Genomic DNA, 27,672 nt, shown 5'->3' with positions numbered 1-27,672 from the left:
AACCACAAACACACAGCTCTGTAAAGAATGCCAAGTCCTTAAAAAATCATTTAGTTATTCCAGTTTCATATTTTCTAAGTGAAAAATCCTTGTGAAGTTCTTCCTCTGTCTGTATCTTGTCAGTGGAGCTGTGCTCTACTTAAGATTCTGGTGTGCCTTGCATTTAAACATCTTAACTACTAAAAAACTATGTTTTTTTATGTGACAGTCTTACTAGAATTGTACATCTCTGTAGTAGTCACTATCCACTACCAGGCTTGTTGCTGCTAGTGCTGTGCCAACTTCGAGTGGCCTTTGCACACCACTTGCCAAGTTATTTCTGGCCTGAACGAAGCTTTCAGCTAAGCTCACCTGCAGGAGGCTCATGGAAGGGTGACTTGCCATGCTCAACAGAAGATTCAGATGTTATCAGCTCTTCAGATGCAGCAAGCTTGGTGTCAGCTGCAGGGACAGGCTTAGCTTCTGATGCAGAGACAAAACCTGAATCCACAGCAGGAAAAGGCTTGGCTTCTGCGACAGGAGCAAACCCAGGATCCACGGCGTGGAGGTGGTTAGCTTCTGCTGGAGGGGCAAACTCCAAATCCACGGCGTGCTGAGACTCAGTGTCTGCTACTGGGCTAAATGCCAAATCCATAGCATGGTGAGACTTCGTGTCTGCTGCCGGGGCAAACCCTGCGTCTGCTGCTGGAGCAAACTCCAAATCCACGGCGTGATGGGACTTAGAATCTGCTTCTGGGTTCAAGCCAGTATCCACCACTGGGGCGAACATGGCATCGATACCATTAGGAGGTTTGGCTTCTGGGGCAGGAGCAAAGCCCACATCCAGAGCCTGAGGAGGCTCTGCTTCTGCTGCAGGTGCAAATCCAGCATCTGCAGCCTGCGGCGGCTTGGTGTCTCCTGCAAGGATGGACCCAGCTTTCTCTGCAGAAATGGACGTGACATCCGAGGCAGGAACACACTGTGCATCTGCTACGGAAAAACAGATTGCAGAAATCAACAAAAAATAACGAATGTGAAAACCCAACAGTGCAGATTATGGCTAGAGAATGGCTTCCCCTTGCCCTCTTGTGCCTTTTCAGCAGCATTCACTCCCCCGGCCACTCCGCTCAGGTTGCACTGCTCTTGCTGACAGATTCCTCAGTGCACCCAAGCCATGTTTTGTATCCTTGGCTACAGTGTCAGACATCCGCCTGCTCCTAGCCTCCAGCAGCCAAAAGATGCTTTGTTATTGTTTAAAATCTGACGCTGCAGAGCTGGCAAGAGACCCGAGCGGGTAGATCCACCGCAAGCAACACATTCCAACGGCACAGACACCAGCATCCTAATGAGGTTTTTTCACTCTACAGGAGGAGACAGAAACTTTTGGTGCCACCTTTCTGAGCACGGCAGCGTATTCCAACAACTGAAAAAGTCCTGAAATGTTCCAGAGCCACGTTTCAAATATTGTTTACATTGTTCGTGGGCAGGACAGTCCCGCAACTCGAGCAGAAGCAAGGGCACTGATACAGAAGGCACTGCCACCCAGTGAAGCGCCAGCTGCCCCTTATTCTTTCAAACTTGGCCTCACTCACATTTTACATAATAGCTACTGAAAACTCAGCTCTTCGTTTCAAAATAACATTCAAATTTCAGCTGTCTACAGGCAAATTTTACAAGTTATCCAAAGCCAGAAGCACTGGCTCTTACGTTTCTTCTGCAGCTATTACTTTCAACAGCCCCTGGTACTGTCTGTAGGCTGTGCAGTGCAGCACGGTGACCTCAACAGCTTAGATACACAGCTGAGTAGATGTTAAAAAATAAAATTTCTCCTCAGTGTTTGAACTGCATCTAAAAGCATTCCCCTGCCAAACAGGGAGAAATATGTTTAAAAGATATGTAATAAACCAAAAAATGAAAGAAATTGGGAAAATGGTAAAAGTCCCTTTCAAAACTGTGCTTCAGGATGTATTTAGATAGAGCCAATGCTCCACCAAACAAAACCAAGTGGTTTTTGTTTGGTTTTTTTTTAAGGATCTTGATTTTACAGAAGGATAAGATGTTGAAGAAATAATTATGTACTGTGAATCTCCTGCTGTCTATAAATAAGTTAAAAATTCTGTTTTAAAGTCACTTTTTCTCTTCTTAAAACAGAGAGCTTTATGGTGTTTATAGACAGCAGGAGACCCATGGCATAACCATGTTCTTGACACACCCTAACACTGTCCGGAGGTGAAACTTGGAGAAATTTTGATTCTTTACGAATCATTACGTCTGTTACTGGACTGTGACAGCAGAGTTGAAAAGTCTTGCTCTTTCTCACCAACACAACCTATTTAAACCTTTAGTTCTGATGGAGATTAATACTTTGCTGTTTTGTCTTCAGAGGAGTCCATCACATATCTTTCCACTACTACAGCTTGCTCATGACAGGTCTAAAACCAGCACCAGTCATGAGACAAGGGCAGCTTTACCTGATGTGTCACCTTTTGATGCATCAGTAGCTTCAGCCCCTTCTGGGGATGCTGTTATTGCAGTAGGAACAAAATCAGGAGTCACTGCTGCCGGGCTTTCTGGCAAATTTGGCTTTTTTGCTTCAGTCACTGTGGGGGGCACTGGGCACAGAAAATGAAGTTTGATTAAGCACTCGGAAAGATCTCAGCAAACAGCTTTATCTTCTGGACTTGCCAAGATTTGAATCACCCTCTCAAGGCGCTGCCTGCTCCGTGCTGCCTGCAGTGTGATGAGTAAACTCCCCCACTGCAGCAACGCAGTCGGGTAGGACAGGACCAGAGCCTGTTTGCAGGGTTGGTTTCAGAAAAATGACTTGTGCAATGCCTAAGAAAACACTTGTGTCCCTAGGGAAGCAATTGCTGGAACAAACTCGAGGAACAAGTACAAAGCATCCTTGCTCTACCCTGAAACCTAGGTGGAGCCCTGAGCTCTAAACACCCCATCTACCCACGATCGGTGTTAAACTGCTCTCTTCCTGGCTCGTTCACCAAAATCAGCAATAAAGATCCCATTGCAGGTGAAATATCGTAATATACAGGCAGCTGCAGTGCAAATGTGTCCTCCCCAGTGGAGCTTCAATGCTTTAACTGTAACCATAGTCTATAGATAACTGGGCAGAGTATACAGGTTTGCAATTAGAATTTAATTTAAAATTCTGTTGATTACCCAAGAGCCAGAATTATTTTTATTGGTTCCCTCAGCTGTACTGGTCCTTGGAAGGAGTAAACACGAGCACTCTGACAGATTATTCAAGTCAGCAGATTTGACTCGAGTGTGTTCAAAGACTAGGGCTCTTGAAAGTAGTAAAGTTCCAGTTTTACAGACTTTCTTTTCTAGAGTAAATTTTATTTATCCTATTTATTATTTTAGGGTCAAGTAATGCTTGAACAGATACCCCAGCTGGAATTCACGGTACCTTCATTGGTCCACGAGAAGCACAGAACAGAGATGTAGTCTGGAATCCACCAAGCTTGCTGCTACCAGGGTTATTTTGTGCACAGCTGCAACTTTAAGTCACAGAATCACAGAATCACAGAATTTTCTAGGTTGGAAGAGACCTCAAGGTCATCGAGTCCAACCTCCAACCTAACGCTAACAGCCCTCCACTAAACCATATCCCTAAGCTGTACATCTAAGCGTCTTTTGAAGACTTCCAGGGATGGTGACTCCACCACTTCCCTGGGCAGCCTGTTCCAATGCCTCACAACCCTTTCAGTGAAGAAGTTCTTCCTAACATCCAACCTAAAACTCCCCTGGCTCAACTTAAACCCATTCCCCCTCGTCCTGTCACCAGGCACGTGGGAGAACAGGCCAACCCCCACCTCTCTACAGCCTCCTTTAAGGTATCTGTAAAGAGCAATAAGGTCACCCCTGAGCCTCCTCTTCTCCAGGCTGAACAAGCCCAGCTCCCTCAGCCGCTCCTCGTAGGACTTGTTCTCCAGGCCCCTCACCAGCTTCGTCGCCCTTCTCTGCACCCGCTCAAGCACCTCGATGTCCTTCTTGTAGCGAGGGGCCCAAAACTGAACACAGTACTCGAGGTGCGGCCTCACCAGAGCTGAGTACAGGGGGACGATCACCTCCCTAGCCCTGCTGGTCACGCTGTTCCTAATACAAGCCAGGATGCCGTTGGCCTTCTTGGCCACCTGAGCACACTGCTGGCTCATATTCAGCCGACTGTCCACCATCACTCCCAGGTCCTTCTCTGCCTGGCAGCTTTCCAACCATTCCTCTCCCAGCCTGTAGCTCTGCTTGGGGTTATTGCGCCCCAGGTGCAGGACCCGGCACTTGGCCTTGTTAAACTTCATGCAGTTGACCTCAGCCCATCGGTCCAGCCTATCCAGATCCTCCTGCAGAGCTTTCCTACCCTCAAGCAGATCGACACAAGTCCCCACAGCCCACGGAAGGGCACGCTTAACCCCATGCTTTCAGAGGGTTAAAGTCTAGCTATATGCCCCAAAAGGGCACACCACTAGTTTATACCAAGAGTTGGGCTTGGAACTGTATAAATTTGTCACCCTAAATACGAAGGTAAACAGTCTGCATAACGCAGGGTTCCCCCCATCCCTGACAACACTAAACCTGAAAATGTGTGTTAAGCAACATTTAAACCACGCTTTTTTATCCTAAGTTGATTTGAGAACCAGAAATGCTCTTGGCCAGGTCCCACTTTACTCCAATACGGCTTTTTGTTTCTTGAAAAGGCAGATGGGGACACAAGTTCTGTTTCTGCTGCTCATAAACTCTAGGAATGCGAGGAACTAGACAGTTCCTGCAGACTAAGTCGAAACTATTTTTACCTGATGGCTCAACAAAGAAAGAGGCATCTGGTCCCTTCACATCATGCTGAGCTCCCATCCAATGTTCTTCAGGCACTACAGGAAAACACATTTAGTCCTGTCACTAACAGAGAATCACAGGGGTTGGGAAAGCCCTCCAAGATCACCTGCTCCAACCACCCCCTACCACCAATGCCACCACCAAACCCTGTCCCCAAGCACCACGTCCAACCTCTCCTTGAACACCCCCAGGGACAGGGACTTCACCACCTTCCTGGGTAACCCGTCCCAAAGCCTGACTGCTCTTCCTGAGCAGAAATGTCTGCTTCTTTGCTCAGGGTATTGACTCTGCTGCTGTTTTGACTGCACTCTCAGGTAACTTAGTTCACTTTATGAATGCTATTTGATTATAACTAGTCCAAGCTTGCATCAGTCAGAGAAGAGTTACCCCGGGACCTGACAATGCAGGTTCTTTGCTCAGTGGCACATTCATCCCCTAGTATCTTTAGAGCATTCCCATTGATCAGGGAAATGCTGTTTCCAAAAGGATATTTTCTAATCTCGACTCATTTTATACATTAACTCCCCCACCAAGATTCTTTAGGACTAATAGATTGAGATTTTCCAGCTGTATGTCCTTCAAAGCCACCTACAGTGAGACAGACAGCAAGAGCAGAACATCTGTTTCTTACCTGTGTTGTCTTGCAGAAATTCTGCAGCTGAATCCAGGCCCACAAAGGCTGACGGGTCAAGAACCTCTGCAGGACAATAGGGGGATCCCAGGAAAGGTTGTTCAGGTACCATCATGGATCCATGTGGTGCTAATGAAATAAAAGGCCATTTTTCAGTCATTTGTCATTTTAGACAGTTTGTAAGCAAGTTTCTCAAGTAGTTCCCCTTTACAAGTCGCATTGTGAACTGTACATCTATTTTTTTCCAACACGGTACAAGACAGTAAATACATACAAATTAATTTTTATTTCTTCTCTCCTTTTGCTTTCTGCTTCTGCTCCCATGAATTCTCGTTAATAACCACTTAAACTGCAATAGCCCGAACACCGAAGACCATTTTGTGGAAAAAGTTCCTGCAGCTTTGGTCTTTAGCCATGCAGACAAGAGCTGTTAGTAACTCCAGCCCCAACTCAATTTGTCAAGATGCCCCATCTCCTTCTGCCTAAATATGCTTAAAAAGTAACAAACCAACAAAAAAACACAAAAAAAACCCTCTTGGAAGCAGCTACCAGAAAGTCTTTTAGACAAAAAAAAACATAATCATGTGAAGAGATTGTATGGTCTGTGCACTTATCAGCTTAATAGTTTTCAGTACGTGAAGGTCAATGGAGAAGACACCAAAAAAGACCAGCAGGGACAGATGCGGAGGAGGAACTCACCATGGATGTCTGTGGAAGTGTCAACGTGGTCCGTGAAGAGCTGCACGTTCTTCATGTCAGCAGGAAAGGCCAAATCAGGCAGGTTCTCCCCTCGGTGCATGCTGAAGGGGTCTGAGGGGACACAAAACGAGGCCAGCGTTACCGCACAGTCAAAGATACACAGGATTATTTAAAAACAGTGCTGGGATAATCCCAACACCAGCACTGCTGTGATGCAGCAGCAGAGCGAAGGACTTCCAAGGGAGAGCTGCTTTCAAGACTATTTATCGAGGACAAACACCTCCCTAATTAGACTTTACGCCCAACAGCAAAACACGGCTGTGCAGACTGCACGGTAGGGAAAATCGCCTGAAATGTAGATGCTAACAGCTGTATGAAGAATCCATCTCCTCCAGTGGTTTTTAAGATGGATTCCTGACCGAAACCCATCCCTTAGGGAGCAGAGAGCCTCGCTGACAAGGAGATGAAGGGAAGACGACCCCACTGTGCCTTACTCCAGCTGAGAGCAACGTGAAGAGAAGGAGCCGTGGCGCTCCCATCACAGACGAACTGTCCCAAGGTTTACAGCCCCCGGGGGGGTTTTGTGACCAGTGATTTCCCACACATCTTGCCAGCCTGGGCCAGCCACCCCGTCCATCCCCAGGGGGGCACAGCCCCACGACAGGAGGCTTTGATGGGAGGCGTCAATCCCTGCCTTGGCCTTGCCTCCTGGCTTCCCGGGAAGGTGGGGATGGACTTGATGCTCCCAAAGCCGCTGTCACACGCTGATGGGCAGACACCACGCAGATTTCTTCAGGTTAAGCACAATGAAAAGGGATTCAGCTGAAGGCTTCTTGTTGTCTCTCGCCAGACATGCTATTTCAGGGGACGACAGCAAAGCCGCGAGCGTTCATTGTGCTCCCAAATGTCAGCGCTGGGTGAGCACCACGAATTCTTTCAGAAATCTCTCAGCCTGGTTGAGATCCCCAGACAATGTCTCGCTTCAGAGGAAATTTTAGAAAATGTTAATTCCAAGCTGTTTACGACAGCACCACCAAGACCAAATCACTGCCTTTTTCCAACCCAACAAAACCCCAGAAGCATTCCAACCCAAACCGACTGAGAGGCTCAAAGGGGTGCTGAGGATTTCCCTCGGTGCCAGCAGCTGCTGGATGTGGAAGGGGGCTGCCCGGGTTCTGCTCTGCAGGGTCCAGGGAGCATGGAGAGGCTTTTCTTGTCCTCTTCAGATCCTCATGGGGGCCTGAGCCCCCTCTAAAGCAGGTGAGCGGGGCCCTTCTGCCCCCAGCACTGCAAGCCGAGGGGCACGGAAAGGTGAACGGCACGGGTGGGACCCGGCCAGCGCAGTAAGGAATCAGTCCTTGGGTCCGAAATAATTCTCTACCTGCCCCAAACTTGCTGCTTGTTTGTCATATTATGAAGCCAGACGAAATGTTAAGGATTTGAGACGGTTTCTTCCAGGCAGCTGGAGGTAAGATTGACAAAACACTTCGGAAAAGTTCTCAGCTCACATCCACGGCCACTCGCAGCCGCTGCTGCTCAGAGACACAGCTCGAGTTCGCTGCTGATCCTGGACTAACAAAAGCACGTTACTTTAGATCGATCAGAGGTGTAGCTCTTCATGTGCAGTGATTTACCTGTAGCTACAGTAATGAATCACGGGACGCTCCTGATGGAGAGCCTGACAGCATTTTAAGGCTCACAAGCAACGAGGCAGTGCTTGAGTTTTATTCACTCTGCGCTATAACAACATTTTTAAACAAGTCTTTTTATTACAAATAGTGTGAGATATATATATACAGATATATATATACAAATATATATATATGTAAGATTTTGCTGATAACCATTGCCTTCACAGGGCTGAGCCCCAGCACCAGACCCTAACTCGGTGTTTGCAATAAGGAGCAAGGAGCAGGCTCAAACACACATTTTTTAAGCTGCACGGAAGCAGCAGAGGATTGCAGAAGCTGAACTGAGCTTCTCACCATGTTTCTCACCACGGAACGAGGAATTACAGCAGTGCTGGTTGGGAGACCTGTTACACAAGTGGCCAAAGAATTCTCGCCTCTGGAGGGAAATTATCCTACAAAGAGCCTGGATAAAAATATGCAATAAACCCATACACTTTTATGAGACTGCTGTTCACTTCTTCCCCTCCTGCTGGCATTCTTAAAGCTCGCCTGCTCTGTCACTTCTCAGACGTAGGAATTTATCCACCTTTAAGCTGCCTCTTGCTTACTCAGCACCAGGAAGGGCAGTCCCGAGGAATGCCTTGGTCCTGCGGTCTGCAAAGTAACTTCAGCATGTGCAGGTGCAGGAGATACTCTAAGGATGTGAAACCTAAGGACGTGGTTTCCTGCAACAGATCACCCACAGACCTGCTTCATTTCAGCAAAGAGAAGATGGGAGGATGGGCTAGGTATTTAAATTGCCCTACTCAGCTACTTTATCATCTGGCTATTGAGTGTAACTACAGCACCAGCCCATTCTCCACCTAACAAAGCAATGGGGCGGGGGCAGAAGCTGTGTTTCAGAAACCAGTGGTTCTTTCGTTCCAGCTGCTCCGTGAATCATTTCTCACCATTGTAACAGCTCGTAATTTTCTCACGGAATCTCTTAGCAAATACAAGATTCAGATAGCAAGAAAATAATTTCCTAAGCAGGTCTGCAGTGTTCAAAACCATCACAAAAAAGTTAGGTTTCATCCCGTTTCAGTCAGTCTCCTTCCCGAGCTGATAGCCTGTTGCAATCTGGGTAGCCTGGCTTTTGGTTCCCTCAAAAACTAGCAATTGATTTCACATATTTTTTTAACAAAAATGAGAGAAAATGGGGTGAAAGGTATCTTTTTTGCAGGTGCAGCAGGTGGAGGAGTAACAGGGGCATACCTGCCATCTCCATGGGTTTGAACACGGGCTGCGATTCAAAGCACAGGTCCCTGTCATCCATCGCCCAGGTGTCATTGCGATCCAGAAATTCTTTGTAGGATAGCTTTTCATCCATGATTTCTCCTGGGAACACTGAAATTAGGGAAGAAAATGGCACAGTCAAAAAAAAAACAACCAACAATAACCCAAACCTTTTAGAGTTTATTACCCCATGATGACATTCAAAGGCCAAGAGGTGACATGAACAATTAGCCGAAGCAGAATTTGTGATTATTTCATTTTCCACTGCTTTGATGCAAATGCTTAAATATGATACAGAACAACGGGACTTTCTGCATTTTATTACACACCAGGTCAGGCTGATCAATATGACCAAGGACAGAGAACTGGCACACCACGGCGCTGCCTTTTTTCCAATGTTGGACTTTCGCATCAGCCGCTCGCACTCATCTTTAGGGAGAATTTTCACAAGAAGAGGAACAACCCCGAGGAGCTGCCCGAAGCTGTCACGCCTGTGATGGAGAAGTGCTGAGCACAACTCACTGGTCACACCTGGGAGGAGGGGAGGTCACGGCCCCTTCTCTCCCGCACAGGCGTCGCGTTTGATGCTCTGCCTTTGGCTGCATTAATAAAAGTGTTCGCATCACACACAGGCAGCACCCATACAGATTTTTTGCTCTGTATTCCACTAGGAGGACAAACTCCGGATCATTTAAGGGAATAACCTTTCCCTGAGTGCCTGGAGGGCCTTTAGCTGTGTATCTTCACCTCGCACTTAAGCCCAATCCCCCCTGGTTCACAGGCCCGAAGCACACAGCACATCGAAGCCCAGCAGCTTCCACCTTCCCAAGGGAAATATTTGTCCTCCTTTGCTGCCCACGTTAGGAAGACCCACGCTGGGATGCCAGCCCTCGTGGCCTGGCACCAGCCGTGTGTGTGCCAGGGGCTCTGGGCCCTAGGGTCAGGCTATTAGGGTCGCTCCATCCCACAGATGGTCCCATAAAGATGCATGGAAACAAAGAAGAAATTAGACTAGAGGAGGTAAAATTGTTTAAATTGGGCTGTTCTGAGGAATACTGAGGATACGCCATCATCTTTTTCCGATGTCCTTATGGCACGTTGGGAAACATGTAGGAATCAGAGCAAGGAGGTGCAGCTGCGAGCTGAGAGCCTCTGCTGCCTCCTGTTCCTCTTCCTCCTCCTTCTCTTCTTTCTCCTCCTCTTCCTTAATGCTGGGCCTTCACGGACACATCTGCATCACCCCAGCCACACTTCTGCCAGTGCCATGCCTGGGGATGAAGTCGTGGACAGGCTGAGCACCGGGGCTGGCTTCAGATACCAGGGAACCGGGCGCACACCTCCACTGATCCTGTCCTAGCTTCACCTTCAAATCGCTCCAACAGAGCAGTGAGGCAGGGGCAGCGAGAGGCAGTGGCCAGGACGAGGGAAGTTATGGGTCAGTTTAAGGGATTTCTCAGTGTTTACAGCACGCAAAAGCTCGCCGTGCATGAGCCAGCACCTGCAAGGTCTGAGCTACACTTCAGGTCAGTAGAAGTGTTTGCCAAAGCAGCCACTGCTGAGGAAAGCATGGCTGTTTCAGCTGCTGTTCAAAACGTTTCCAGATCTGGTGGTTTTGGTTCTTGTGCACGACCGCAAGTCCTGAGGTTCTTGAGCAAGATAAATGCAGGGGGAAGGCTCCAAGCAGGCTCCCAGACTCCTGATTCTTTAGATCAGTCCTCGGGTTCAGGAGACCTGAATTTATCAGGTCAACACCATCAAACTGCCAAAGCAATCTCCAGTTTCCTCTGGATAGGAATTAAATCAAAAAATACACAAACTCCTCCCCTCATCACCTAATGCAATATTTTACACCCTCTTTTCAGTACAGCTCTGTGTGCTTTCACTGCTTCTCCCTTTGCTTGCAAGGCTGCAGCTCAGGAGAGGACACTGGTTACATGCAGAGGAAGAGATCCCTCCAAAAGCCCCCTGATTCAGTGCAAAACTGCAGTTAATAACAGCAAAAACAATGTTAGCACACGGAAGTAAAAGAATAGAAGAAATAATAAAAATATACAGTGCTGATCTATTAAAAAATCGTAATAAAAAAGCCAAGCAGCACCTCTTCTAGAAGTCCGCAGTAGCAGCTGGTCAGGGAGAATTCATGGCAAGGTCGAACAGAAAGACATGGAGAGGCTGTAAAAATTCTAATAATAATAAAACCAAGGGATTGAGAAAAAAATAAGAGGGAAGAAGGTGGTTGGGTCCCTTTGCTGTCGTATAACTGAGCCCAAGAGGTCGACCATACATCATCCCTTGGGTGACAGACAATGAGCTGCCTGCGAGTCGCCAGCACGAACGTGCCTGGGCAGTGAGTGTCGAGGTTCCCGAGGAAAGCAGGAGAATTTGGGAGCTGCCTGCGACAGGACAGCAGCGTGGTGACCAGGACTGGGCACTGGGTGAGTGTTTCTCACTGCGGACTCGGGCAGCAGCACCGGCAGGAGCTTGTGTGGGACAAGTCCTGCTGTGGGGCACCAGGCGTGGCAGGCACGGTGCCGGAACGGCACGGAATTATCTCATCACCTTTACAGAGCTCTGAAGGCTGGGGAATGGGAATTCAGGCTCTCATATCTAAGGAGGTGACCTTTTACCACCTCGTTTCTGTGTAAACACCACCGAAAAAAAAAAAGGAGGAAGAATTGTTTCTGAACAGATCCAATTCCTGACCGTCAGGGGAGTTATTCCTACCTCCTGCAGATGCTACGGGCTTCCTAAAGCCGAGCTGATTTGGCAAGCGCCCGCTGCTTGTCTGCCAGTGCCTTTTGGCTGTTCTGCTGCTGCCTGGCCACGTGTGGCACGGCTGGCTCGAGCGGCGAGGGCAGAGCAAATCCCCAGCCAGCTTTGGATGGCACAGAAGGCACAGGACGGCACAGGATGGCACAGGATGGCACAGGACGGCACAGGATGGCACAGGAGGCACAGGATGGCACAGGATGGTGATGCCAGGCATGCAGAGGAAATTATGTATAACAACAGACAACAATCACTGAATTTACAAAGTGTTTGGAAGAGAAAGCGTCCCTCCACGTTTCAGGAGGCACCATTATTTATATGGGTGTGGGATACGATAGCAAGGGGGTTAATTGCATTCTGCTGGACATTGCTCAGGACAGGAGCTGTCGTTCCTTTCTCTTACAAAACCAACAAAAAGCAGAAAAACGGCGTGAGGAAGGGACCTGGGAGCCCAACGGCAATTTGACACCGACTTTCTCTAAGAGGACTGTAACTGGCTTTTCGGACTGGGGCCTGCTAAGTCTGCTCGACTGCATGGCACGCTGGTGGAGCACCCAGTGGCTGTGGCAAGCCTGTCCCCACCAGGGCATCACCTGCCTGGCACCGACACAGCCTGCAACACGAGGGTCACAACGGGTCCGTTGGAAGTAAAACTGCCTTAGCTTCCTCTGTTTGGTCGGGTTCTTGGTTGCTGGTTGGGTTGGTTTGTGCTTTGTGTCGATGGGCAGGCTGTGCTACTGCCCTCAGGTGAAGAGCTGGGGCCTCCTTCAAACACAGGCCTTGCTGGAAAAGGGACGAGACGGATGGCAAGACAGCAGACATGAGGAAATGCAAAGGGAAGCACTGAGGGACATCAGATGGCATCAAGCCCATGTATCAGCGTTGAAGGCAGCCACGGGCACAGGACGAGGGCAGTGCCCACCCTGTGAGGCTGCTCAGCAGCCAACCAGGCACAGCAACAACCCCTCTCTGCTCCTAGTCACAGCAGGTTTTGGCACCACTCGCCATGCAGCTAAAAGCAGACACATCCATTTGATCCATCCCCACCCCGTCCCCATCCTCAGCTCCTCCTCGTTCATGCCTGCCTGGCTGAACACGAGAAAGGCGATCGCTGAAACAGGGGCCCAAGGGCTGCAGAAAAGAGGATTTCCAGTTCCACACCCAGCAGACCCTCCTGAAAACCACAGCGTGCACGTGAGCTTCAGGTAAGAGCCCAAACAAACACAACCAAGCAGCCCAACTCTTCCGAGGACCACTCCCGAGGTGCTAGGAACACCCACCGGCAGCAAAAAATGTACTCAAAGCTAAACATGAACGTGACAGATCCCACAAGCTGTAATTTCTTGGGTATTAAAGCTTTGCTCGTAGCTGAAAACCCAGGTACAACCATGCAGAAACCGACGCAGGAGCACAGCTCGCAAAGCCTCATTTCAAGAAGATTCACCCTTACGGAGTACTTACAGAGCGAGCTGGCCTCTGAGAGTAAGAATAAGGAGCCCATGCACGTAGCGCTCTCCCTGCACTGATCCCACTGCCGGTCCTGGAGGAGTCGGAGCGTTCAGCAAAGCTGCTGCCGGTGTCACTTTGTTGGTCTCGGCGTCTGCCAGCACCACACGGCCACACAACCCAGCCCCGAGGCTGATCCGTACAGAACCGCGCTCCTGGCGAGCCCCCGGGTGCTGGGCTCGAAGTTCCGTGCCCAAGGGCTGCCAGGAATCACCCAGCCAACCTGCAGCCAAGGAGCTCTCTTTTATAGGGGATTACCACCACAAAGCCTTTTTTTGCTGGAGGAGCCGCTAATCTCGGGAGGTCACCCAGCAGCTCCCCGGCTGGAGGTTAAGGATCTGCAAAGTTAATGAGGCTGCGGCCACGGGGTGCCCCTGCCAGCGCCACGCCAAGCAAACAGGGCAAGAGGAGCTTAAGAGCTTCGTTCCTATAGCTGATCCCAAAGCTAATTTGCCCAGCTCGCCGCGCTGGTTCAGCATCCTACACAGATGCCAAGCTTGCTGAAATCAACTGCTAGGACCAAGAGAAATCCCAGTGCTGGCACAATAACCCACGCACCATGGGACGCTCCTGGTGATAACAAAACACACAAAAAGGCTGCAGGGTCTGACAGGTGCTGCTGGAAGGGTTTTGGGAACAAGCAGGAGGCCCAGAGGTCTGGGGTCTCCCCCTTCCCTTGCCGGTGACACTAATGCGTTATTTATAGGGTAAAGGCACCAAATCCTGGCCCTAAAGGGAATGCAGCAACGGGCAGCACCTTGCAGGGACAGCTCCTCAATATTTCATCATCGCTTTCATTATTCTGGAAAGCAAAACATCGCCTTGCCACCAAGCTGGCTACTTTCTGCCCGCTGCCTTTCCTCTTGCCAAGCTGACACATGGGTGGCTCCACTGAATTTTGACTTTTAAATCAGACTGTGAGGCAAGCCAAAGAGCACACAGGGTGCCCGGAGAGGCTGGGGAGTCTCCATCCCTGGAGATGGCTCAAAATCCATCAGGACGGAGCCCCGAGCAACCTCCCCCGGCCTCCCTGTTTGAGCAGAGGGGCTGGATGTCAGATGGCAGAGGTGTCTCCCAGGCTCGTAAGCCATGCACACAGTTCAGATGTTGCTTTTGGAGTGAAAAAATTCTGTCCTTGCCAAAAAAGATAAAGGCTGACCTACCAGGAGCTAACACTAAAACCAAATCTAGCTGATTTGGTTCAGTGAGAAGTAAATGAAAATCCACCACCAGGCTGGATGGGGAAAGATCAGGAGATGATAAAAGGTCCACCAGAAACTGCAGGGCATTTCAGACGGTGCCGACAATTCAAGAAACATTTTATTGCTTTCCTTCGGAGATTTCCTGCTGTTGTATAACCCCGAATGCCAAAAACGCTCGGTGCGTGACTGCCAGAGCCGGCACCTCCCGGCTTAAAAGATGCGAAGTCAGTAACTTGGAAGTTCAGCGCACGTTTTTCACTGAACCTTTTTTAAAAAAAAAGAATCTGAAAGAAGAAAGAAAAAATAAAAAAGAAGCATTTGTTGCAGCTCATTGTGGAGCTTCGTTCCTTCCTCCTCCTCCTCGGAGAGAGGCTCCTTCAGCAGCGCCCGCACGACGCACACCTCCCACCCTCGGCTCTAATTGCTCTGCCGGCGCTATTTGTTCTCCGGCTCCTGCTTCCCGCGGGGAATGTCAGCTGCTCAGGAAGTGAGTAATTTGTTATCGCATCTCCCGTGTGAGCAGAGCAGGCTGGCAGCTCGCTGGCAGCTCCGGACGCCGCGCGCCTTCCCCCGGCTCCGCTCTCCAGGTGCCCCAGGTGCGCTGCCGGGGCTTCCTCGAGTGCCCGGCCTCCAAACTGGAAGGGAAACGAGGGATGTGCCCAAACCCAAAGCCTCTTCTTCCCTCAGTGGATCAGCATTTTCTTTGTCCCCAGGGGTTAAGGTGATCGGCCTGAGGAGGAGAGGAAGGATTCCCCAGCGAGGCACCTGGGAGGGCAGCACCGACACCCTGCGTGGACTGATTCGGGGAGGAAAAAGCAATTATCAGGGTCCTGAACAGCCACTTCTTTCTGAGCGAGATACCTGGCCCATGAGAGACCATCTGCTCACGGGCAGATCCCACAGGTTTTTTATAACAAAAGTCCTGTTTTTGTACAAAAGCCTCTAACGAGGCTGATTTCCACAGCGTTGTCACAGGTGCACGCAAACACAATTGCTGCATTTTGGAGACTTTCTCCCCATAAAGCGTTCCTCTGAGGGGAATTAAGAGAAGGCCACTTCTGTCTGAAGTAGCACGGTGGAGTATTTTTAGTCTCTGCTATCCTTTTTTTTTTTTTTACGTGAGATTTTGGAGAGCCAAGTGACACAGCTGAACCAGTCTGATTATTTCACTTGGGGTTCCTTCCGAAAGCTGAGGGCTTTCTGCAGATCCTGGCAGCGAGTATTTGAACCCAACGCCGTGCAAAGAACACGAACGTGGTCAGTAGGCGTAGCACAAGATGCAGACAACATAAAAGATGTATCCACACAGAAACCCCAAGGGAACAAACCCAAGCCTGAGTCAGCGGAAACACTCCCACCTTCCAGCCTCCTAATTCCAGAGTCCTTACGAGGCCTCACCAGGCAGCTTTGCCTAAAGCTTATGAGCTTGAATAACGCAAAATTTTGAGGCAAAAGCCTCGCGGTGAGGGATCCAAGGGCTCCCAGGGGATGCAGAGACCTGCCCAAACCCAGCTGCTGCCAAAGGGGAGCCCGAGAAACTCAGGGTTTCAGAGCAGAAGCCTTTGAGAGCAGGGGAAGCAGCAGCAAGGATCACACCTGAGGATCTGCTCAGTGAGGGTCAGTGCTGAGCTCAACTCTTTCAACCACAAAGGTACGGACTGCAACCCCACTGGGGGTAAGGGCTTTGCTTTCCTTTCCTCCCAAGGCAGGTTTTGGGAGTCCTTTTCTTCCAGGGCAATTTATCTGGTCTCCTAACAGAGCTGCAGGTGTCCCCTAAGCCTCTTGGGGATGTGGGTGGGAAAGGGTGAGAAAAATGCTACCAGAAGAGACGCACCAAGCCCCAGCTGCACGACCCACGAGCTCTAAAAGCGAGCAGGATCTGTGCATCGAGCAGAGGTGTGAGCTGAGAGCAGGGCATCTCCTCCCTCTCGGGTGGAGAACAGGTTGCCCAGGGACTGGGGCTTTTGAAGCACGGTGCTCCCTGCCCGGCCCCAGAAAGCCCCAGTGCAGAGAACACGTTTAAGAAATAGCTGAGATATAAAAGCCAGTGAGGTTTTAAGGAAACCATCCCTTACCTACCACCCGATGGTGACTCGGTAACGTGGCTCGAGGAACTCAACTTGCTCTAAGCTTTACCTGTCTGCACTGGGACCAGGTCACACGTACCCAAACGGTCTGAAAACACGGCTGCAAACACCTCCTCCGCTGGACGCGGTGTTTCTTCACCTTTCAGATCAGTCATTACCAGCACAAGACCTCCTCTTATCCCAGACAGACTGATCCATTTCCACTCTTCATAAAAAAAAACGTTCTCTGAGATGTCTTTAAGGAGTCGGTTAAACATCAGGCGTTCCCCACGTCCCCGGAGTCTTGCCTTTGCCTGCTTGGCAGCCAGCGGGCAGAGCTGCCCCCGCCAGCACAGCAACTGGAGCAGAATAACAGCCTCTGCCGAGCCGTCCTGCTCTGAGATCCATCATCCCGGGCTCTCTCCTGACAGCTTCCAGGTGTTCTTCTGCTAAATGCTTTCTTCAAACGCAATCGGGGCCAGTGAAGAGAATTAAAACTTAAAAAAGCACTTACAGCACTACTGGAGGAGCATCATCTGCAAGCGTACCCTTGTGGAAGTCGGTGTGTGCAAACACAACGAGGTCCATATAACTGTACCCAAAGTGTCCGGCCAGCTCCTTGAAAGCTCCCACTAAGGGGCACTTGGAGAGCTGGTTCCCAGCTCGGGAGGGCACAGGACGGCCCCGGATCTCTCCATGAGGTCTCCACGACCCCAAACTCACCATCTGCAGCCCCCTCACCGGCTCCGTGCTGCGCCCCGTCTCATCTGCTGCCTTGTGGAAGAGAAGCAGCTCCAGGGACCCTCTCCAGAGCCTGTTCCTCACCCCGCTGTTCTCCAGGTGGCAGTGAACGGGTTGATTCCTTCGTCCTGATGTCTTCTCGGGAATTTAATGTAGCCCCTGCCCTTGCTGGGCCCCCAGCCCCATGAACACAGCGCACGCCCCGGGTTTAAACGTGCTTGAACCTTCCCCCCCCATCCCACAGAGGTCTGTACCGCTCACCAGGGCAAAGAACACAAACCAGGACTGCAGCAGACACGGGTCTGAGTTCTGCAGCCTTTTGGCAGCGTTTTCTCCTCCGTCTGTTTGGCAGGGGGTTTTTCTTCGGTTTGTTCCTACGAGATCAGAAAGCCCCTTCTTTTTGACTTGTGATTCAGTGGCAATAAATCACTCTGTACCTTTATCTGTACAGTTCTTACAACTCGAGCTTTACATCCTAGCCAAAAAAAAATAATAATTCAGGTCTCTGCTTTCTCCTGACCCTTTCCAGAGCTCCCGACACAGCCATGTTAGCAGGAGTCTATGAATGCCTTGCCTATACACAAATAATTTCCCTTCGGTTTTGCATTTTTCTTTGCATTTTTCCAACAGATTTACCTGGAGAGTTCTCTGTCAAGACAACCTTAAGCTCACCGCCCTGCCGCTCATACCTCTCCTTGCCTAAAAATAGCCGGTTCCATCCCATTTATTTGCCTCCCAACCTATCTCCCATCCTTATCTTCCTTCGGCTCTCATAAGCAAAACCATGCAGCAGACACAGCAGCAGCTCCCTTGGTAGCCCTTCCCCTAGCAGAAAAATCCAAACAATTTAGTTCAGATACTCCCGGCTCCGAGGCCAGCACTTATCACCACAGCCAGATGCCCCGACCTGCTGGCAGGGAAGCCGCGGGCAGGAGGATCGCATGGCAAACACGTACGGGCTCCAGGAGCTCCGAAAAATTACGAATATAACACTGCTTCAGGTCCACACGACATCAGTAATTCCAGCCCCACACCCATCAGCGTTTGATTGCTGCTCAGCTTCAAGGCGCGTCGCTTCTTCTGACCTACATATCTCACTGCTTTCCCTCCTTCCCCGCCTGCTCCGCACGAGGTGCAGAGGAGCCGTCCTCGGGCCCGTTCAGGAGTGACCATACAGATATTTATTGAGATATTTATTGTCCCTCCTGGACACGCAGCTAACCTACATGCATGTGTGTAGGTATCTGTGCACACGTACAGCGCGCATCTTCCCGGATCCCATCTGCGGGTGCATGCCCGCAGAAGTCCCCATATGCTTCCTCTGCAGAATGAGATGGCGATAATGGAAAGAAGCGCTTAAAATAGAAAATTTCCCTTCAGCATGACAGTCGTGTTTGTTTAATGCTGCGATTATAGCCTGTTTCCCAGCCCGTGTTCACACACATCGCGGTGACCTACTTTCCGCTTTTAAAATCCCATGGCAAGAGCAGCGAGCTCGCACGAGGAATCGGGAGCAGTCAAGAGAAATCTGCCACGTTTGTAATAGAGTTTTATGGCCATTAATTCCAGCTAGTGTCAAACTAATGACACGAGGGACATCAAAGCATGAAGCCATTTACATAATACTGGGAGAAGCTCCAATCCTATAGCTACTTATTCAGGAAGCTGCTGCCTAGAGAATGAGACAAATGACACGCCGTCGCTGCTCCTTTGAAATCTCTGTAATTTGCAGCCCTGTGAAAGTCACCCAGGCTTCTAGGAATTCTCTGGATCCTCACAAAGACGTTAGTGGTGCTCTGCAGTGCTACGTAAACCGTGTCAGTGCTGCCTGCTCTCCGTGCATCTGAACCTGCAGAGTGTTTTGATGCGTGCGGACAAGCCACCCGAGACGGCGCGCAGCAGGGTGTGCGGGGAGCATCTCACCACGGGCTGCTGGGGCTGGTGGCCGCGGCGTAGCTGCTGCCTGCACACCGCAGGTCCATGATGTAAAGAAAAAAAAAATAAACACATTCCACAGATCTCTGCTCTAATACTGAATTGCCTCACCTAGATGTACGCGGCGGGGTCGGGGCTGAGGCACGGAGCCAGCGCGGGAGCGACAGCGCTGCCGCGGGGCTGACGGTAAGTAGAGTGGACAGCACCAGGGTTGTCAGGAGGCTTCGGTGGCCTGTGAAGCTCCAGCCGCAGTGAAGGCCCTGCGGGGCACTGCTGCAGTCAGGGCAGACACGGCTTCGGGTTTGTTTGCGTTTTAGGAAAAACACAGGAGCGCACGGTGTGACCTTGGGACGCAGCTCAGCGGCTGCGCCGCGCGGCGCGGCCCCGGGGGTGCAGCGTGCACCTATGGAGAGCTGCTAAGCAGGGTGCTCACTGCACCCGCTGCACCCCTGGGAGGCAGAAACCCCCGGCCTGTTGCAGGCAGGTAGGCAGGAGGTGACTCCCAAGCGGAGGAAAAAAGAGGAAAAAAGAGAAAAACTCGTATCACCCCCAGCGTTTTTGGAGGGATGGCTTGAGACACAGAATTTGCATTGAATCCTGTGTTCCACGACGTGTATCAAGATGTTTAGCCCTGGTTTGCCCCCCCACCTCACTGAGAGTTGGTGCCCAAGCTTGTCTACGCAGCCATCCTCACAGGGCTGCCGATGCTTGGGGTACAATTGGGGGACGCGGCGGTGCACCCGCTGCCCTCTCTCCAGCAGTTTCGCTACGGCAGCAATAGGAGAAGCTCACTCAGCAGCAGCGACGGCGGCAGCACTTCCAAAAACTTGAATTCTCTGGCTGACTCAAAGACGAATTCCAAAAACAAGAACTGCCACCGTGCAGAAAGGAGCAGAGACCAATATTAGACAGAAACTGTCTCAGTACGCGTTTGCTTTCCTGCACGTTCTTTGGCCCCTCCACAAGTCCTAGCAGACCTTTCAGGCACACATCAGCTGTGAGCCTCACAGTGTGCTCACATTTAGTGTTATCAAATGCTCTGCCTTTCAGAATTAAACCTCGTGAGGCTGAAGGTCCTTCTTGGAGCGGTGCTGAGCTGCACCAGGTGAGCTGTAGCATCGCCAGTACGTGAAACCACGGCCAGCTTACAGCACGTCTCCTTTTAACACGTTTCTTTCCCTCGGTCTGGGCAGCTGGCACCAAATCTTCACCAACTCCAAGCTACCAAACGGGGCAACTCACGTGGATCTCCCACCGAAGAACCCATTCCTGGTTCCCTGCTACTTCAGCGGAGCCGGTCGTTAAGGTTGTGAGATGAAGACACCGATCGCTCCCTAAAACCTTACCCGAGTGTTTTCGTGTGAGTGACATTTTGAAAGACAAGCTGTTTGCATCGCTGAAAACCAGAACGCCGCTAATGCAACAGATTGAACAGAACAGATTTTCGAGACAAAGTAAGTAGGCAAGACTCGACTTAGCTGAAAGCAAAATATTTTTATCTGTAGCCAGGGGAAATGTTAGGGAAACTGGAGACACGAGGAAATGACATAAAGGTAAATAAAGAATTGGCCAAATGACAAGTGGCTCGGCGATGTCAAGAGGAGAAATGTCCTGCTGGAGGAGCACAACTAGACACTGGAGTCTGAAGGGCGATGATCCAGGATAAGTCACATGTAACATCTTCTAATATAATCTTAGAAAGGGTGCTGAAGAAATGAGTTTAAAAGATAAAGTCAGCAGTGTCAGGGTGCCATCCAGAAGGAGTTGGGGATTTTGGTTATCGGAACGGGAGACATCAGAAAGTCTGACGTTATGAAATTCAAGGTCATGCCAGGGACCAAACCAGGACCTAGCAGGAATTTATGCTGTGATCAAGGGTTTCAAGGAGAAATGGGCTGAGGTCACAAATCAAATACAGAAAGACGAAGCTGTGTGATGAAGAGACGAGAGAATGCAGGAGCCCAACAGGGAGGGGATGGCAGAGAACGGGAGCACTGGCGCCCGTAAGACAACAGCAAGGCTTCTGCACAGCACATCACGCATCCAGCATCCTGGGACAGACTGGGAATGGGGATCTGGGACTGAAGGACGGACTGTGGATATTAAAACTGTTCTGAATAGCATGAAGAAAAGAGCAAGAATTCAGTTTATTTTAGGAAAAAAAAAAAAAAAATATATATATATATATATATGGAAGAGGGAACAGATCTTTCTCCATAAATTTACAGGGGAAATTGCTAGGGAGCACCTCCCCGAAGTGTTTCCCCAGACTCCAAGCCAGAATTTGCACCAGAACAACTGCTCGTGTCATTTCCAGAGTATATTTAGCGTGGAATGAGAAGAAGCTTTCTCGGTAAGCAGCAGGGAAGGGAGGCAGCGAAAGGAGCCGAGCCCAGCCAGGCGCATCTCCCCTCCCTGCAGTGGCTGGGATCTGGATCTGATTACCCGCAAACACTCTTCCAGGCTCACGCTCACTTTGTAGTGCTATTAAATTAAAAGATGTATTTCAAGATTATTAATGATTGCTTCAGCATCTCAATGGCACCGGGCAGCTCTGGGACGTGACGTGGGAACATCCTGGGACACGAGGCGCTGCCCTGGGCTCGCCACCGCGTAACCTCGAAGCCAAAAACAATGATTAGGACAGCAGGTTGGGCTAAATTGTGAGGATTTACCCATGTTGCTTTGGGCTACAACCAGCACACTAAGCCTGAGTTTTACAAAAGGGACAGGGCTGTGTACATGAACAATTGCATTTCAAAAGCTGCCTTCTTTTTCTCCTGCATTTCATGGTAAACACACTGCAAATAAAAATATTCTACAAAAACAAGTTGGATGGATGCAGATAGCATGTGAGCAAGCAGGAGACACTTTCAAAAAGTGACTCTTTTAAGTGAGGGACTGTATTTGTCTATGGGTTTGTGTAAATGGAATTAATTCTTTCTGTTCTTCACCATTTCGCTCCAGATTTGTGTTCTCAACTGGGCTGAAAATACCACAACGCTGTACAGCTTCACATTTAACCAAACCCCATGGTTGGTAGAACACAAACACTCACAACTGAGGAGTTTCAACGTGAAAACATCACTACTCTGCTGACCCAGACTAGTTTGCAAGAGTAACCTGAAAAACTTACCCTTCAACACCAAACTGATTTCTGTTGGTGGTGGTGCTTTGGTTTGGTTTGGTTGTGCAACACCGCAGCTTTGCAACACAAGAATCCTACTTTATAGCCACAGGTAAATAATAAAAGAAGCTCTGTCGATGAAGAAGCTGAAGGACCTTTTGTCCCAGCCTTCCCACCAGCTCGCCATGGGACGTGGGGATGAACTACCAGGGCACTCTTGGACCCCCGGTCGGCAGCCGTTTGACATATTAGCATTCTAGCTTTTAATCTGCACAGAAAAAAAAAAGAGGACTCCAGAATTTCAAAATGCCATTGTTTAATCCTACGGTCATCTCTGAGGAAATTACCAATCCTCTTAAGTGCAAGTCACTGCAAAATCCCCAGCGTTCAGGAAGGGCAGAGGAAGACGGCGAGTTCAGCCCGAGGACCTGGTGCCTTTCTGCAAGACAGATGAACCTCGAGGGCACAGAAAAAGCCAACTTGTCACACAGAGCTACAGAAAATTCTTTCCTTTTTTTTTCAGATAGGTTAAATATAGAGTGCTCTAGTTAAAAGGAAGAAGGTTAAATAATGCAGCAACTCACACGACAAAACAAAGCCAAGCAACCCTTCCAGATCATTTGCTTTTGAGGCTGAATCATCTTGTGTTTGCTTCCCAGAGCCTCATGTCACTTCTGGGCCATGCGAAGTCATTTCTAAGTTCAGAGCTGCCTACAGCATCAATAGTCTGGAGAAAAATCCGCAGCCCCCCAGCCAAGCCATCGCTGCGGAGGGAGCTGCTCTCCTTGCAGAGCTGAGGATGCATCTGGCTGCTCGTGCTGAATCGATGCCCGTTAAGGAACCTCAATTTCGACCCAGCATTTTTCCAGTGAGCAGCTTATTTTGCCAGATTTATGGTCAAACACCACAGCACCTCCTCGCTCCGGGAATCGTGATCCTACATGGTTCATTCAGGCAGAAAGGAGCAGCTTCAAGTGACGCGGGACCGGTGCTGACACGTCGAGGGGAGCTTTTATCACAGGACGTGAAGGAAAGGAGGCGCTGCACTGTGCTTACTGACAGAAATGGAACAAGGAAGAACACACTCTTAAAAAAATAAAATAAAATAAAATAAAATAAAATAAAATAAAATAAAATAAAATAAAATAAAATAAAATAAAATAAAGTAATAAAATAAAATAAAATAAAATAAAATAAAATAAAATAAAATAAAATAAAATAAAGTAAAATAAAATAATAAAAAATAATAAAATGTAATAAATGTAATAAAATAAAATAAAATAATAAAATAAAATAATAAAATAAAATAAAACAAAACAAAACTTCCCATTTTGCAGACTCCAAGAGCAGGATCCCAAGCATCCCTCACGCCTTGTTTCGGAGTTTTATAACTCTGGAGAGTTAAAAACTGATTTTTCTTTTGATATTTAGTCAGCAATAACTTAGCCAACATTGGCAAACTTGCTGAGGGTGCCTCAATTTCACTGTCTGTGTCCCCGACAGATGTCCAGCAGCTCCGGTCCCTACACCAACCCCCAAGACCACCACTGGGCACTGATCTCCACCAGGACACTGAGCCGCTGAGCACAACTCTCTGAGTGCCACCACCCAGCCAATTCCTCACCCACGCAGTGCTGCACCCATCACATCCGTGTCTCTCCAGTTTAGAGGCAAGGATCCCAAGGGGGACAGGGCCAAATGCTTTGCACAAGCCCAGGTGGAAGCTGTCAGTTGCTCTTCCTCTACCCACCAGTGCTGTAACCCTGCTGTAGAAGGCCACCAGGTTTGTCAGGCACGATTTCCCCCTGGGGAAGCCATGCTGGCTGTCACCAATCTCCTTATTTTCCATGTCCCTTAGCAGAATTTCCCAGAGGATTTGCTCCACGATCTTGCCAGGCACAGAGGTGAGACCGACTGGCCTGTGGTTAACCAGGCCTTCCTTTTTTCCTTCTTTAAAAATGGCCAAATTTAATTCTAATAGGGCTTTAGCTTTCCTAACCCGCCCGGGCAAAGCTCTGTATTCCTCCCAGGCAATGTCCCTGCTTCCACCCTCTGCAGGCCTCGTTCTCGTGTTTTAGAAGCACAAATTTTACTGAAGCTCTGCTTCGTATTTCAAACAGCGGAGCTGGCAGTCAGCTTCACAAACTGCACCACGGCAGCAGCCAAAAATGAGATTCCTGATGGGCACATTTCTCACCTGGTTTTCAGTGAATCGTTAACACAAGACGTAAGCGATCTGACCTTGGTTGGAAACGCTTGCACGGAGAGTAGCTTGATGGTGTTTAGTGAGGAAAAAAAAAAAAAAGCACCTGGCACACCAGGAATCTGAGCCAAATTCCCAGTGCTCACTGCCCTGAGGTGCCCGTGGGCCCTCGCTGCTGGCCACGAAGGGTCTGTGGCTCAGCCTCAGTGCCCAGGTGAGCTTTGCAATGGGAACATTTCCCTTTTTTCAGCAAGGGTCAGATTAACCCAAGGTTACCCCTGGCACTAGTTGACACCGCCGAAACGAGAGCGCTGCAATAACAACAGATGCGGGGTGGTTATAAAAGCGAAAATGCACAATATAATCAGCCTTACCCTATTTTCGGTGATGGGGCTGAAATGGAAGAAGATTACAGAGCTGTGGCCTCAGAGCGAGCTGCAGCTGGAGCCCACGTGAGGGAAGCCTCCTCACCCCCAGGCCCACACCACACCACAGCACGTAGTGCTTCCCGAAGCTTTTCTAGGCAGGAGGAAACCCCATTACACCAGGTGGTACAAACAAGAAGACAGCAGGTTTTAGAAAAGGGAAAAGAGGTGGAAAAGAAGAGAGCTTTAAACAAGAGAGCCTGCCCTTGGCACAAACCCTCCCGGGGCCACTGCTTCCCCCCGGGGACGTGCGGCCGCAGCGCTGCGGGGCTGATCTGGTATTGCAGAGAAAATCTTATGAAGCTAAATAATAAAGCCAGATCTAGCAAAAAGGTGAGGATAAAATGTTTAGACACTTCCAAAAGCTCTATTTTGATGTGTATTTCACAGCACGGTTTTTCTTTTCCTTTGACAAGCCTTGCAAGCACGAGCAGTGTTATCAATCCCAGTAATCCAGTCGCTGCAAAAGTTGTAGTATAAACCATCAGGAAAAGCAACAAAAAACCCATGATGTTGTCCCAGGTATTAAAAAGGAAAACAAAGCATCTTTTTAACACGCAGTCGCATTGCAGAGAGACAAGTTAATCAAAGGAAAATCGGGTAACAGAAGCATAGGATGGAAGCATGACGTATCCTTGGGTGCTAAACCAGGATGGGCAAGTGGCCCTGCTTCTTTGCTGCAACAAACCTCGGGGCCTCTTCTACCTGCCTCAAAGGCTTGTTTGAACAATACCATTCTAAAATAACTGGACGTTGCAGCTGCGCTTTCTTAACTGGGTTATCTATACAAAAATAGGCTGGGTAAAACGAAAAAGAGCAGTGAAAAATGGCCATCGAGCTGGTTTTGTGTAAAAGCTGATGAACTTACAAGGATAGACAGAAAACAGGGTCACGTATTCTATTAGATGTTAATCTGCATGTTTTCCTTATGCTTTCTAGAGCACACCTTTGTAGATTAGTTGGTTTAAATGCTCTAAAATACTGAATTTAAGATATAATTTCCCAAGCTCGTGGCTTGACCAGTTTAAGTAGCAGCTACTTGCTTGGGAAATTCAAGCCTTAGAAAAACCCTACTGCTTCATCCAGCTGTCAGAGGCTCGCTAGAATGAATATTAAACACCACAAAATCTAAAGGGTTTTGTATTTCCATTTGAAAAATCTCATTAGGCCTCGCCGCACAGCTTTTAGCAGCCTCCTTGATGTACGCATTACTTCACTGTAAGCTTTTTCTCTTTTCTATTCAACAAGTTAAGTCAAGACACCCGAGTCCACCTTTGAATCCAAGTTTAAAGGCAAAAAGGGAAAAGCAGAAGTAGCAGGTTGCTAGGAAAATACCATTTCAGGGAGACAATGCCATGGCAACGGTGTTTTTAAACAAGGAGGGCTCCTCCTTCTGCTCGCTGTCCTCCCTGGAGCTTGCACCCCAGCACCCAGCACCTCCTGCCCCTGCACCAGCAGCCCCTTTGGACCTGGCTGACACTCGGTACAGAAGCTCGTTGGCTTTCTGCAAATCCCACAACCTCGCTCGCTCCCACCTCTTCCCTTCCTCATCTCAGGGATTTCTCTCTGCCAGGCACGCAGCGCTGCCATGGCCCAGCACAGCAGCGCTCTCGGCCAGGCGCCGGGGTCCTCGGGCTGCCCAGGGCAGGTTCCCTTTGCTCCTGGGGAAGAGGAGCATTTCGTAAAGAAGTTCCCGTGGGCTGACATGCTCCACTTTCCTGCAAATAACAGAGCTCGTTACACAACGGCTTAAGCTGATTTGATACGAGCGGCAAACAAGACTACGGCACAGGGAGAAAATCTTCTTGAGCCCGTCGGTTAACATATGTAAAAAGCTGACTGATTTATGTCAGCGGAGACAACTTCGGGATCTAATCAGCATCTCGAGGCAGCCAGCTGAAGATTTATCTTATTTACAGCCCCTTCCCCGGAGTGGCAGTGAGTGCTGGCGGGCGCCAGCACGATGCTCATTGCCAGGTGGGGCCCCAAAATTAACCCAGTCCTCGAGGGGAGAGCCCTGCAGCTTGGGCACGCTGCATTTTAGAGCCGTGCCCTGCAGCCATTTAAGCTTGCTTAAGTCTTACATTGTGCCTTACAGGTGGTTAGTTGCCTATTTTCTCAAGTATCAAGCTTTTTGGGGACAGAAATGCAAAAAGGACATCTTGAAGCGTTATTATGGAAAATTACTCACTTTGCGTCTGAAAAAGTGGAGATCTGGAAAAAGATCTTCTTGGTTTTCATTTAAAAATGATTAAAAACTTCTCTACATTGAATGATCTTTTTTTTTTTTAAATGGTGATTTCCTGCAAGATGCCAAAGCCAGGACAATTCTCTCATCCCTTGCTATCTCAGCACCACCATTCACTAAAACTGGAAACCAAAGGTTTTGTTGATTTTCTGCTCTGCTTTGGTCCTTTTGCTGTTTGTTCTCATCGCCTGCTCTCTCAGTTATGAACGAACGATCACCCTGAGAGTCACTGGAGTTATCAGCACTGCTCCCTGAGCCTGCAATAATGCTGTTACTGCCAAAAGCAAAGCTGCTGGGGCCAGCCTGGCTGGCACGAGCACAGCCCGCTCCCTAAAAGCTCCGTGGCACGAACTTGCTGACATGCCCTGCCTGCTTTGAGCAGATCCC

General features: G+C 49.3%; 1 protein-coding gene across 14 annotated transcripts in view; it reads right to left on the bottom strand.

Annotated features, from left to right (window-relative positions):
• Window positions 1–27,672, bottom strand: part of MAP4 (microtubule associated protein 4) — a 143,145-nt gene that overhangs the window by 50,918 nt on the left and 64,555 nt on the right. For 11 of the 14 annotated variants that reach the window (XM_084509085.1, XM_084509096.1, XM_084509087.1 and 8 more), the window contains 6 exons: window positions 9,043–9,174; window positions 6,158–6,268; window positions 5,459–5,587; window positions 4,788–4,862; window positions 2,451–2,591; window positions 352–969 (listed from right to left, as the gene is read on the bottom strand). In XM_084509085.1, coding sequence (XP_084365211.1) covers window positions 352–969; window positions 2,451–2,591; window positions 4,788–4,862; window positions 5,459–5,587; window positions 6,158–6,268; window positions 9,043–9,174 — 1,206 coding nt within the window. The remainder of the gene's footprint in view (window positions 1–351; window positions 970–2,450; window positions 2,592–4,787; window positions 4,863–5,458; window positions 5,588–6,157; window positions 6,269–9,042; window positions 9,175–27,672) is intronic. The other 3 variants (XM_084509092.1, XM_084509097.1, XM_084509098.1) reach the window with 3 other exon arrangements.

The sequence above is a fragment of the Aythya ferina genome (genome assembly GCF_964211825.1).
Source record: "Aythya ferina genome assembly, chromosome: 2".
In the NCBI taxonomy this organism is placed as follows: domain Eukaryota; kingdom Metazoa; phylum Chordata; class Aves; order Anseriformes; family Anatidae; genus Aythya; species Aythya ferina.
The sequence above is the reverse complement of the archived record's forward strand: the minus strand, read 5'-3'. Positions and strand labels throughout refer to the sequence as shown.